This window comes from Anarhichas minor, unplaced genomic scaffold (assembly GCF_050575085.1).
Source record: "Anarhichas minor isolate MPS153535 unplaced genomic scaffold, ASM5057508v1 ptg000011l, whole genome shotgun sequence".
Classification (NCBI taxonomy): domain Eukaryota; kingdom Metazoa; phylum Chordata; class Actinopteri; order Perciformes; family Anarhichadidae; genus Anarhichas; species Anarhichas minor.
In genome coordinates this window covers 5,728,901-5,742,652 of record NW_027466457.1, presented here as the reverse complement: position 1 = coordinate 5,742,652, position 13,752 = coordinate 5,728,901, and the positions used below count along the sequence as shown (strand labels likewise).

Sequence of the window (13,752 nt, the reverse complement as noted above, 5' to 3'; positions counted from 1 at the left end):
ATAGAGCAAGCAGTTCCGATGAAACACCCAGCCTAATTACTCTGGTACGGGGCTGTTATCTATTCTGCCTCGCAGTAATTGATCCTCTTTTTTCTGCACGCATTTATGTTTTTAATCAGAAATGAGAGCATGCATTGCCTGGGAGCTTGAAGACCTTGTAGGAGCCGATAATTAGCCGCTCTGGTTAATGGGCCTAACTGTGCTCGTGTGCTACATGACTCTCTTGTGTCATAATGTGGCAGAGCTTTGGAGGAGACGGTGCTCAGGGGTGAAACACATGTGATTAGTCTCCTCACTTCACCACAGCCCTCTTCACACCTTAGCTTTGCAGTCAGCACCACAAACCTCTGGTGTAGCAAATGACATACCCTAAACCGCACTCACTAATCAGATCAGCTCTTTGTGAACCTCTGACTGATCCATGACCAGTGTTAGGGTTTAATGTTTTTTTTTTCTTTTTCATTCTCTTGACAGGAACAGAGATGCTGGAACACACAAGTAGTGTCAATGTGTTTTCCAAGTATGAGGAGTAATGCTTCAAGTGTACCAGATGAAAGAAATGTGGCCTCTTTATGTGCTGCATTTGTCTGTTTGTATACCGGCATTTATGCTAATTTGGCTAAATATACAACTTGCCCTTGGCCGTGAATTATAATAATAATAATAATACACATAAGAGTCTGCTGCTTCTTTTAAATTCACATTGGATCAAAATACCCCGATTGTCATGGCGTGCATTCTTCATTCTGCTGGAGATTTCACTTTGTTATTCAGCTTGTGGCTCCTTCCTTGGGAGCATATATCCATATTCATTCAGAACCTATAGAATGTGTCAAATAGAGGTGTCCTAATTGTGTCCTTGATGAAAGGCTATTAATATTGAACACTTTCACATTCACCCATGTGCCAGCACGGAGGAAATGTGTTTTCCCCTTCTTTCAGCGAGACAAAAAGCAGATCTGTTCATATCTCTAATGATACCTGATTCCCCAGGGGTTAGTGGCGAGACTTGCGGTGGCTTTAGCAGATTCATCAAACAAAATATGGTGCTTTTTCCTCAGGAGGCTGAGAGTCACATTGCGTTCTATCACTGTTAATTAGAATGCAATATGCAGTTCAATTATTCTTTGTATTGGTTCCTGACACATGTGCTTGTGCTAACTATAGAGCACTGATGTAACACCAAATGTTAGAAAGCTTAACACTTTATTTCCTCTCCTTTCTTCAAAGCCTCAGTGCAGTTATTTTGTCCAACAGTTTATCCGTCTTTTAACATAACAAAGTAAGCTCATACCATGCAGTGGCCATAGAAAATAAAGCATTTAAGAGTTTGAAGGTTCTTGTAGTTCTCATAAGTACTGAGTACTGTCTCAGTACTGTCATGATTGTGGCAGTAGCTGGCCTGATTGGCTGGGTGGCCGGGTGGCTGTTCCCATGTGACATTGTTTTTCAGTCAGGCAGTAGCTGTCCTGTTGCCGGTGTCAGCATCCAACAACCTCTGATCCGGGATCAGCAACTGTCAGGCCTGCACCTGTAACACTGAGACCTTCTGCCCCCCCCCCATCCACAACGTTGGGTTGCGCTCAGACATGCTTTGCATCTCAGAGGCACTCATTGGCCCAAGCAATACTCACGAGACTGGGCATGATCCCAGCTGTTGTCTTCATTTTAATGCACTCTGAATAATATTAAAGCAGAATCAGTTGAATTTATTAATGCAACTTGGCCCTTGGAGAGATGCTTTTAAAGGCCAATGATTTAATTTCAGCTCTTAAAGGCCATCTTCTATTCTTGATGCTATAAAGAATTATGGCTTTTGCCATGTCTTAACACCAGTGTGTACTGTGGGCCACAAAAGGAATTATTAGTAAACTGGAGCTCCTGTAAACAGTTGCTATTAGCGACCATTTTTCTCTCGGTTGTTATAGCAGTCATATTCCCTCCCTTATTCCCAGAGACAACATCCATCCTGGTTACCATGATTTATACATTCTATCATCGGGAGAGACTGAAGCAATGTGCCGAATGGTTAAGTTACAATCTGGAACGAACAGCAAATGCAGGCAACCGCATCATTTTAAAAGCTCCCCATGCAGCCTCCTCAGGTAGCTGTGCTCATATAGGCAGGACAATCTAACTGTAGCAAACTCAGTCTGTTCTGCCATTTGGACTGCGTTTTCCACCGAGTTGATGCCCTGGCAGATCCTGCTCTTTATTGGTGTCAGAGTTCTGTCTAGAGGCAGACCGTAACCTCTGCACCTTTAATTTAGGCCAGTTGGGACTTGGAGCGCAGCCACTGATCTCCATGACCTGCTTCTCAGGTGGTACAAGCAGACCAAATAACACATGCATAAGAGCTTTAACACATGTAAGTCAACGATGAGTCGTGCTTTTCTTACTTTGTCCTACTGTGCACATTATGTCCCTCGGAGAGGAGGTCAGAGAACGTTAACAGCATTGCACATGTAACAATTACTAAGGAGGTGCTGAGAATAGTGGCTTATTCAAATGAGGTTTCTTTTTTTTCTTTTTTTTTTGCTATGCATCTCCTTGTAAAGCAGCGCAGAACTGCGACAGAGAGAAAGGGTGCAGTGTTCTCTCTCTCTGCACTTGGTAGTTTGACGCCCGCTCCGGGGCTGAACATCAGAGGAGCGGCTGCTGAAAAAACAGGTTGTATGGGTCCTTGCACACAGCCAGCCTGTGGTGCCGCCTGAAGGACTGCCATGGAAACAAGGAGTGTGACAGGCTCTGGGGGGATCCGCCACAGCTGCAGGCACTTCCTTTTTGACAGCCTGATGAAGACATCACTGCCACACCATGCACAACAACAACAACTAGTCGGGGGGGAAAAAAATGCGATCAGACAATGTTAACTGCCGTGTGGCTCAAATGTTCATTAGCAAGCTTGTAGAACATCCAGGGATTTTCCCCACTGCATTCGGGGCCCATATTGCACAGTGACTTCCTCTGCTGAGATTCGTACCCTCTCCCAGGAGAAAAAGCATTGACGAATAATTCCTTAAATATGATTACGCCTCTTTGAAGAGAAGCGTGTGTGCGCACCATATGTGTGCGCATTGTTGCATGCAGAGCCGAATCAACAATTGTTGTAACCCTGTCACACTCTTCTGTATGATCCATTGAATATGAATGATACAGAGAACATCCAAGTCCATGACCCCAGTGCCACAGATCCAAAGATTTGACAGCTTGGAGGCAGGCAACCGTACTCCCATACGACTTCTCGTAATGTCACTGGCAGCATTTGCCTCAATGATATATCTGCCACATCCGACACACTTATTTCAACTTAAAAATCGCTTTTCATCAAAGTCAGTATTTTTTTAAAGTTAAATTTGGCTCCATGTGGCCAGTAAATCTCAGGCCCTCCTTTTTATGGGTTCTGTCGGAGATTTAGATGTCCCGGTGCTGCAATTTGAATGTTTGCTGAAATGTCGATTAAGTGGACCCTGGGAATATTGCTTAATTGGTTTCACCTCTTGGGGACACTTCATCGGGTCTTCCCAGTGATCTCCTTGTACACTCCACACCTCCCTCCCCGGCTCTGCCCTCCTCCCATCACAGCTAAAGCCAGCCCCCCAGCCCCAATGGAGCCAAGAATGTAGGAGGGTTTCAGCCAGTGTGTGGGATTTAGCTCGTCAGAAGCTCAGGGTCACCTCCACACCCTCTCACTTTGAAATGGACCCCTGGTGGCAGATCCTGGGAGAGCCCAGTGATGTCTCTATCAGCCTGTCAAAAGAGATAGCCCGGGGCTCCACCAGGTCCCCCTGAGCCAATCAAACTCTTCACAAAGCACAGATGGATGCTCTTTCACCAGCGTGCTACTGCTGAAGAGGGGGGAACCCGGTCGCGATGCTCAGTCCCCCAATCAGTTAGAACAAACTCCCAGTGGTGGGGTCCAAGGCTCAGTTCAGCCCAACTTCGGTTCTTACTCTGAATACTTTAAAAGAGTGTTTGCCATTTGTCTACTATCAGAGAGACAGAGAGAAGGTAAAGGAGGAAACACATGGTGAACTGCCTCTTATGTAGACTACTGCAGCTAATATAAATAGTTGTTTTTTCCCTTTCTCAGTAGGGCACTCATGTGAGAAACAGAAATGGCCAGAAGTGTCTATAATATATTTTTTGTATGTAAACTAAATATGGATGAGAACATTTATAGAGGATATACTACACCCTCTTCTTGGAAATCGTATTGTGGGGAGACGGATGGAAAAAAAAAAACAGTATGTGTGTGTGTGTGTAACCATTAGATAGACCAGGTGATTTTAGTGGAAATGTAAAGCACTAAGTGCTGAGGATGGAGAGAGTACTCTCTGTGAGATGAGCTCTTTCTCTCTCTCATCTGGACCCTGTTATTGTGAGAAGGCAACAAAGCAATGCATTAGGAAGCACACTGGAGCTACACAGCTTTGATGTGAGCTCGGTAACCAAGGCACAGCGGTGGCCGGTGTGTGAGCTCTGTTCCAATGGCTGTGTTGTGTAATCAGATGTGTTTACTGTGTATTCAAGTAAAGAAGTGGTGTAATCCATCCTCACTAGAGTGCAGTTATTGAAAAAACACAGGCAAAAAACAAGAGCTCAAACTGATCAAGATTCTTTACTCAGGACTCCTGCAAATTCTCCATTTGATGAAGCAGACAAGATACCGGGTGAAAATAAAACTCAAATTAATACAGTGACATAAAAAGTCAGCTGGAAATAAAGCACATGCAATACATAAATATATATTTGTTGCCGACATAAAAATAAGAAAGCTGAGAGAATTATATTATATACATTAAATCCTTACCACAAAAACAATAGCATTCAGTACTCTGTCCTAATATGTTAAATGTGCGAGAAAACATATTTTGATTATAACATAAAAATCTATTGCGAGATATATGACCTTTTGATCTTTAATTCTATTAACACATGAATAAAGAAAAACATTTCCATGTTCGGTTGAAGTTGTATTAACTTGACCGGAAGGCAAATTTCTTAGTTCCAAAGTAAATAAAAGAGAATTTAAAAAGAAGCAATACATTAGAGGTCTAAGGTAAGCCAAACCCGACGATTTTCATTCCTTTTCTAAATGATATCCAAAGATGAAGGCTGAGCCTTGCAGCGCTCTCTTTTCTTTACCTCCAGGCTTGTGATTGACAGCGCCATGTGCTGCCCTTCTAGCTGCTGCAGTTCACAGCCTCTGTCTGGGGGGGGGTGGCACACACGCACCAGCCAGAGAGCGGCTGGCTGCCCCTCAGCAGCAGGGGGCAGAGTTAGGATGGTATGGTGAGGGGGAGGGAGGGAGGGGGGTGCACATGGGTCAGGGGCTCTGCTGGCACTGGAGCATTGTTGTCAGGTGGACTGCATCGTAGCGTATTCAAAAGGAGACCAGCCTTTCATCCAGCAACGCTTACCTCTTCTTCCGCGGCTGGTTCTGGCTGGTGGGCGCTCTCAGCACGCTGTGCTGCACCTGTAAAAACAAACAGGAGTTTGGTCAGAGGCAGGTAATCTGAGCTCAGTGGAGCGCACGGTAATGGCTCCCCTGAGGAGAGCTGGTGCAGGGGAAAGCGAGGCGGGCTCGCCTGTAATGAATCATTTTTTAAACACAGGAGCAGAGGGGATTAATCACAGGGAGGAAGGATTTGAAGAGTCAAGGGTTCCGTACCAGTGTACGCCCCCCTCATTCTGCACCACAATCACAATATTAGAAACAGAAATCAACTGTTGGGATGACCTGCCAGGCCAGTGAGGGAGTTGCAAACTGCATAATAATCACTGAAAGTTATGTCCCCTCAAGAAAACTTTGTTGATGCCTGAGACTGTAGAACTGTATGAAGCGAGTGTTGTTTGAGTAATCAGTTGATGTGTAACTTTCTTCGTGGCTTTACAGCCCCTTGGTGTGACTTTGATTTCTTCACAGAAAAACAAGACCTGCACTGTGACATTTAGACTTTTTTTTCCAGCTAGTTACATGTGTGGAATTAAGCTGTAGATAGATTGGCGAATGTCTTAGTATTTATTTTTCCAGAAATGCCTTGATGTTCAAATGGATTTGCAAAATAAATGTATGTTGTAGAATCATGTTCTCTTTGACATTAAAAAATGTGATTCAATTGTCCATTTTCCTTTAAAACTGCCTACATAATCCAAAGAGGACTGATGATAGGTTAAACTGAAAAGGAGAAGAGCTGGAATTTGAAAAGTTGCTTTTGAAGCATGCTTGCTGAGCTCCAACAATACGGTAAATCTGTTGAATAAAGGTAAGAACTATATGCTAATTAGCTGCTCTCCATTATTAGAATGGGAGATGGAATGTGGGAACAAAGTGACTGCCTCCTGCATCAGAACATGAAACTGTCCTCAGAACTGACAGATGCTTCTTATTTCAGGACAGACACAGTGTTGTCAGAAGTCCCCGTTTGAGGCAGACTTTGTAGATGTGCACAGGCACTAATTGCCAAGTCACATTTGCAAGAAAGACAGGAGTCAATTTTCAGCCTTTGTGGTGTTTTTGTGTCCACACCTATCAGAGGTTTGAAGTTCCAAGTCAACAAAAACAAAATATGTGGTCTATTGTTTTGGGTCTCCTGTGTATATGATGTTAAGGTTATTTTTCACAGGACATAATGAAACGTACTTATGATGAATCTTAAGGGTGTTTTGTTTTTTATGATTGGAGCTATTTTCAAGATGTACTTTCTCCTTTAAACCAGGCTAAAAAGTATTGTTTCCATGAGATTTGAAAGTGAGTCATTTTCAAAGCTCAAACATTGTATCCCAATGGGGAAGAAGACATACAAAGGATTCCGAATCAAAATGTATTCACCACCTTGTTTTGCCAACTCAGTCAGCCAAATCGCAAACAACACAGGCTCCCTCCAACATCACAGAGGAGTCAGCAATGGCTTGCTGCAGGAGGACATCAAGGGTGCCGCAGAGAAACAGACTGGGGTGAGAGTGTCTTTCCAGATCCAGACTGTCAGGCTTTCTCGCTGAATTCAGTCTGGCGAGTTACCTGGGAGATGAAGGCACTGTGTGGCACTTCATTTCCTGGCTGAGCAAAATTCTAAGTCAGAGAACGGCGAGCACCCAGCACCACTTACAAGACCCTGACAGCTCTCCTCAGCTCTGTGATGTAAATGCAAATGACATATCAGCCATGGCTAATATGTAATCACATATGGCACCCAGCAAGACGACTGGGGCTCACGACTACATTAATTGACTCTGCCGCCCTGAAGTGACTGAGGCCACATCAGAGTTTCTGCGCTGACACAACAGTCGGCGACGTCAGGAGCCCTCTGCCAGCCCTCGGCCAATCACCGACTTTAATGTCACAGCGCTTCAATCAGACGGACAAAATTGCTAATAACGGACGAGGCTGCAGCAATATGGCTGAGGACAGATCTGAGCATCTCCTCACGCAGGCAATACGGCGACTACATGGAGCTGCGCTGAGGAATAATTGGGCCAGGGCTGCTTTAAAGGCGAGAGTCCATTAATAATCAAACAAAGCCAGAGGATATATTTCCGCAACACTTGGGAATTCTGGTACAGCAAATAATGCAGACGTCTTCAGGGAATTCCTTCCCTATCTGTATGCAAAATTGGACCCTTACCTTTTGAACATCAGAAGGCACCCTCTTGAGGAAATCCAGTATATCATTATTGTCAACAGTATATGGGTTGCGCAGCTTCTTGGTAAATTTGTTAACACCTGTGAAAACAAGAACACATTAATAAATAAAGGTGTCACACCAACCAGCATTCTTTACAGTGTCCAAAATAAATAAAAAGAGTTGTGTAACTCTATCTATGTTCTCTATAGAGTTCCCACCAGTGTGTCAGCAACTGCGTTATATGATGCGGTTTCAATCGATTCATTTTAGACAAACTGAATTCAAGCCGGACCAATACAATGAAGACGAGGTAACGCAATATGTAATCAATTAAAGCAGATGAATAATGATAACAGCGATTTGAAAATAAGACGCAGGCATTTATGAAAACTTTTCCTCACTTCTGTTTGCTTCAACGTAATCATTCCTAGCATATCTATATTTACTTTGCACATAGCTGCATACCAGAGAGAGAAAAAAAACACTATCTCCAGGGTCCTGTAATGGGACCATTATATTCTCAGCTTGGTACCGCCTGTACCTCAACATGCAGACAAAGAACCTAAGGACTTAAATATGTGCAAGCAACTTGAAAGGCTTGCCTTGCAACCACAGAGATGGGGGTTAACTGGGGAGGCAGAGGAGTGTCTCAGGCTGTGTGTTTTTTGTTTGATATGATGGTTTTTTGGTATCGATTGTGTTGAAGGCAGTGTGGAAGTACAGTGGTTGTGGGCTTTCAGCTGGAGGAGGAGAGCCCGTTAAGGGCAGCATATCTCCCTGACCACTGAGATGACTGTCTATTCTGTATGACTACAGCGGATAATGAGAGGCTAGACCAGGAGCCTACAGACTGCCCAAGGACATCATGTATTATATGCAGCTTGCTACTCTATCTCTGCTTTGTTTCCACACAAACCTTAGGCCTCGCCTCTGCTGCATCAGCCCACACTGAGCGGAGCAAACCTCTGCAGCTGTCTGATCTCTGTGCATCTGCAGAGGTGTAGGCATGGCAGAGTTCTTAAATTACTGTACTTTATTAAATCATGGATTTGCAGTTAGGAAGCTTGAATAAGAGTTTTGTTTTACAACAATGGCATGGGCATTGATTTATATGCTTGTCAGTGTGTTTTGGTCACAGTAATGATGGATCTAAATAGTGGGAGTTTGTCAGCTTTAGGTATTCACAGAATAAAGTTTTGATTGCACAAATGTTTTTTTGTTTTTTTTTTACAATTTTACGAATTAAACAGTGTTTGTTAGATGTAGAACTTACCCCATATCAGCACAATATATCGCAGAGGGATGAAATACAACAGCGCAGTTGCCACAAACAGCATCATGCAGGCCAGGCATGACAAGAAGGGAACAGACCAGTTGAATATGCTATAAAAGAAATAGTGTGTCAGATTCATTTGAAGATCTATTAAAACATTTTTTTACATAAAGATATTTTGTAGGATAAATATAAAACGGTCAAATTACTTCTTGATTCGCTCTCCGATGTTTGCGATTTCCTCCAAAACGTTCTGGACAACCAGCACTACTTCCTGCACCATATGTATCTTCTCCATCAAACCCTTTTTTCCGGATTCCTAAAAAGGAAACAAACAAAAAAGAAAATGCAGAGAGACTGATGAGGTACACTGCACGTCAGTTGTTGGGCAGGGTAGACAAAGAGCAGTTTATCTCTGCTGTGCTATTATGTGTGATTTATCTATTGAATGGCCCATAATGAGCAAACACTGTACATCTTCAGACTATGCTTTAGAAGATGAGACAGACTCAGTGCTCTGAAGCGGTTATGTGGATGGCTGAGAGATTTCAGCTTTTGTCCGCCACACACAATAGAGCCGTTGCACAAGTGCAGCACAATCAAGACTCTCTGCTAGATGAAAAGTACACAAAATGGCCATCCGCAATCAGCCAGACTAGACGACTATAGAAGAGCAGGGGCTTCACGACTTAGGAAAGATTCCTTTCCAGCAGCCTGCACGGGACAAGTTTGAACATGTTTTTAGAAATCTGTCAGGCTTTCTAACCTACCCGAACACTTTCTACGCGTGAGAAAAACACTTCACCCTGCTTAAAACACCAGTTGGATGTTTTCACTGGCATGATTCTTGTCTACGTGTCAACTAACACTGCCCATAAAGTATTATGTGCTTTTAATGCACTGATAGAATAATGACTGAGCCAGGCAAAGAAATAAATCAACACGTAAGGGGGGGTTGGAGTGGTCTCAAAATAAAAAAATAAATGTGATCCCATCAAGGCTAGAAATAACAACGGGTGTGAAGCCTTCCAGAGGCAGAGGACTGACTAGAGATAACACAAGTAACACAAGCTAAAGAGAGCTGAGAAGCCTCACATCAAAAGGAGGAAATAATGACAGGAATGATGACAGAGGGCGGGAGAGGAAGAATGAGAGGGAATAAGGGGAATGAGAGTGATGGGGGAGGGCGCTCTGATGAACCCTAGCAGGAGGCTTGGGGATGTCTATATGTTTATGTTACAAGTCAGCCGGAGCCGCGGCCTGTGTGCATTGACAGGGTCCAGACAGAATGCCTTTATCAGAGCTTCATGAGGCAGCCCCTGGGAACACACGGCCTGCCAGCACATAGAGACTCCCCACCGTCAGGCCCACTCTTCTCAACGAAAGGCGCAGGAAGAGAGCAATTCCCACACTAGCAGAGCCTCCCCCCCACTAGGCTGGGGTCTGGACCGACACTGGAGGCTCAGCACTGTCCAAAAAAGGGAAAACTATCACAAATATGCTTTCTTTGAGATCAACATCTCATGGTCTCATCATGGGGAAAGAGGACTGTCTGTGTTCATGCGTCATCTTACTCCACTCCACTGCAGTGGGGGGGGGGGGGGGCTGAGCAAACCTTCCTACGTGTCCTTTACTCCACATCAGGTGTTAATTGAGCTCTCTGTCCTCGGTTTATTTTAAAAGCGGGGAGCACTGGTAGAGTCTGCTGAAAGCCATTACAATCTGTGCCGTGAGCAGCTGATGGACGCAGAGAGCCTCGCATTGTCAAATGATAGCTCTCTGGATATTAAGCCTCATCAGTTCGGCTCACATTCCTTTTCATTTTACCATTTACATTTGTTTAAGCGACCCAATTACGCAATTTAGAATTCCTACCTAATAAGAGATATGAAGCATTATTTAACTGCACTTGAGACACTTGCAAGGTAAATTCAGCCAGAAATACAGCTCCGGCAAGAAAAAAAAAGAGACACCATATTGTCTTTCATTTCTTAAAGGAAAAACAGACAAATAGACTCTGAAGTATGCATCGACAGGCAAAGCTCTCGTGATTATCATTATTCATGCGCTTTAAGATTCTTCAAGTCCTCCATCTCCTTAGCGACCAAAACTGAAGTCCTTCCTACATTAATCATTTGGATAATATTCTTTATCTTTGTTCATTTTTCTTTCAGAGTGTACATGAGTGCAGAGAAAACAAAAAATAGTAAAAAGATCTCCCTCTGAAATGGAAAAGGATGGGTAAACTGGGGATGGTCTAAATGAATCCTAAATGTCCACTGATTAGAAAACCTGTGTGAAATCATATTCTCATTTCAGATAAAATTGTAAAAGCTTGCTTTTAAGGTGCGGTAATGGAGAACCAATTTGATCTGCTGCACAAAGGTAAACATACTCTCACAGACATGTGGGGTGTTATCAAAGGCTGGAAAAAGCTCATTTAGCATCATTCTAATTAGAATAAACTGTGCCAAATTTGAATTCTGAGACCGAATATCATTCTAGTGACTTTTTTTTTGACAAAGATAAGAAGTGCATCTAAATGAAAAACACCTGTTCCAGGAAAATGATCTCACATGGAGATGAGATAAGCCAACAAACAATTTGCCGGGATAAAACTCTCAGAGGCTCTCAGAGGCTCTAATGTGTTGGTGGGTCCCTGTGCGGTAGCTCTAGTAATGGACGCCACAGATCGTGACACCAGCAGTCTGTCTGACTGGTGCGCTCAAGGAGACCCAGCGGTGACTGTGGACTATCGGGTGAGCGATGGAGTAACCCCATAGTCCAGTCTAGCACCCCCACAATCACCTCCTCCCCCTCCCCCCAAACTCCCCCGGGCAAGGCACTGGGAGCAAGTCAACCCCAGACCAGCACTGCCAGCCGGGGGGCAATGAAAGGGCCGTTTCATCTTCCCTTTTCATTTCTATTGGAGATCTATGGACTTGTTTTGCCTCTCTGTTTCTTTATGTTATGATTAAATATGGTCTATCTGCACAATTGATACCTAAGGCCAAAGGGAAGTCACTTTGCCCACACATAATTTGTAAGCTGTCTCTTTCCCTGAGGACAGATTTGTTCACAGTCAGAGAATCTGTTCTGTATTATCCTGCTGTAACACTGCCGTGCCTTTCGTCTCTCTTTAACGTCATGCCTTCACATTCTTGCTGCTCTGTCTGAGGTTTAAATATTTCCTTCCTCAAGGGGGAAAAAGGGGGATAAAAAACATATTTGAGTGGTAATCATAACCTTCTCAGAGGGAAAAGCCTTTATTCGCATGTGAGAGGAAAGACTAGGGGGGGGGAAAGCAAAGGCTTTGAAGTCATCAAATTTAACACTGATCACTCTTTAACCCCAAATATTTTTCAAGAAGACTTTGATAGGAGGTGTAAAGCTACACTGCTTGATCTAACTGCATGATATCACATTCAAGTGACAGCAAGACCATAACAAGACTTTCAAAAAAGCCACTTTAAATTAAAGCTGACAGCTTAAAACAAACATGGGTGACTGCTTAATTAGTAAATGAAAGGAGATATTTCATTTCCTCTGAGTGTGAAAGGGCTTAGGGAGGCTCATGGAAAACCTTTCAAAAAGCGTTAAGAGTTCGCAAACACATGCAGCTTATTGAGAGAATCTTTAACCTGTCTGAAGACACTGCTTTTTTTTAGCAAAATAAATGGTCAACATTCCTCTATTATATATTGAGGTTTCAAGGTAAAGATAAATGTAATAATCATTCTATATAGCTATGATATTAAATTCAGTGCGTAACGGTAATCCTGTCCGATTCAATATTCATAAATACACAGAATTTCCGGTGTCACTGCTGTTTGTTTAAGCACCAGTTTGCCTGTTCCTAGCAATGAAAGCAAGTGCGGCTTCCCACTTTGTGTGTGCAGACATATCATGCGAGTTTCATCTGGGAATTAGCCCATCCTTTCAGACAGGATTTGGTGGATGTGCCTGCGTTTTTAAAAGAAGCTGGCTTTTTTCATAGCCTCAGGTCATCACAGCAGAATATATTGAGCGCATTATGGATATGAATCCTGGGCCTAGACACGCAGCACAAGGGTCATTGCTTGGAGGCTTTGCGTTAGCTCCACACTTCATTGCCATAAAGCAATAATACACATCCCTGTTAACTCTTCTTTCTTTACAGAAAACAGTGGGACGAGTGTAATTGAATATTATGTGCTGTGGGGAAGTATAAATTTTCAGGCTACTTAAAGATTTCCTGTTTTGTTTTTCAAGAGACACGAGAGAGACACATTAATAAAAATGATCATCCATGATTTCTCACAAACGAACAAGTGAAAGTGACTGATAACCTTTAGGGCAAAGTAAAGTTTACTGCTGTGTTATTCTACTTTGTTCATTTGTTCTGGTTGTAAAAGGTCATTCTCAACTAATGACCATTAAGAAAATGATGGTACAAAAAATATTTCTTTTTTAAATCGACCGACTTAACCCCAACAGCTGTGAAAAATCTATTGACGGTGCTGTTTAAATTTGATTTATAGATTTTCAAAGGGCTGCAGTATCTCGGCGGAGTGCATTTGTAGAGTGACACTGAATTACCAGAGGAACAGAATAAAGATCTACATGCTGCAACTGTTTCAGAGATGTTGCCCTCATTTGGGGATGCATGAAAATATTTCTATTTATAGTCAGAAAATACATAGTAGAACCTGTATGGTTCTTTGGTCAAATATGATCTATTTTCCAAGAAGCAAGTGTTTATTGTATAAGAATAACAGCCATTTGCTGTATCGGGAATTTGTACCCAGCCGAGGCAATGCAGACATTGTCATGCGTTTGATTTAACCTTGGTTATTCAGAAAGAAATATTAG

The 13,752-nt window shown here is 43.0% G+C and overlaps 1 protein-coding gene across 1 annotated transcript in view; it reads right to left on the bottom strand.

The window, feature by feature from the left end:
- Positions 1 to 5,419: 5,419 nt before the first annotated feature.
- Positions 5,420 to 13,752, bottom strand: part of mctp2a (multiple C2 domains, transmembrane 2a) — a 30,024-nt gene continuing 21,691 nt past the window's right edge. The window contains exons 19-22 of the mRNA XM_076089892.1: positions 9,111 to 9,220; positions 8,902 to 9,011; positions 7,629 to 7,726; positions 5,420 to 5,479 (exon numbers count right to left, since the gene is read on the bottom strand). Of these exons, the coding sequence (XP_075946007.1) occupies positions 5,420 to 5,479; positions 7,629 to 7,726; positions 8,902 to 9,011; positions 9,111 to 9,220 (378 nt within the window). The remainder of the gene's footprint in view (positions 5,480 to 7,628; positions 7,727 to 8,901; positions 9,012 to 9,110; positions 9,221 to 13,752) is intronic.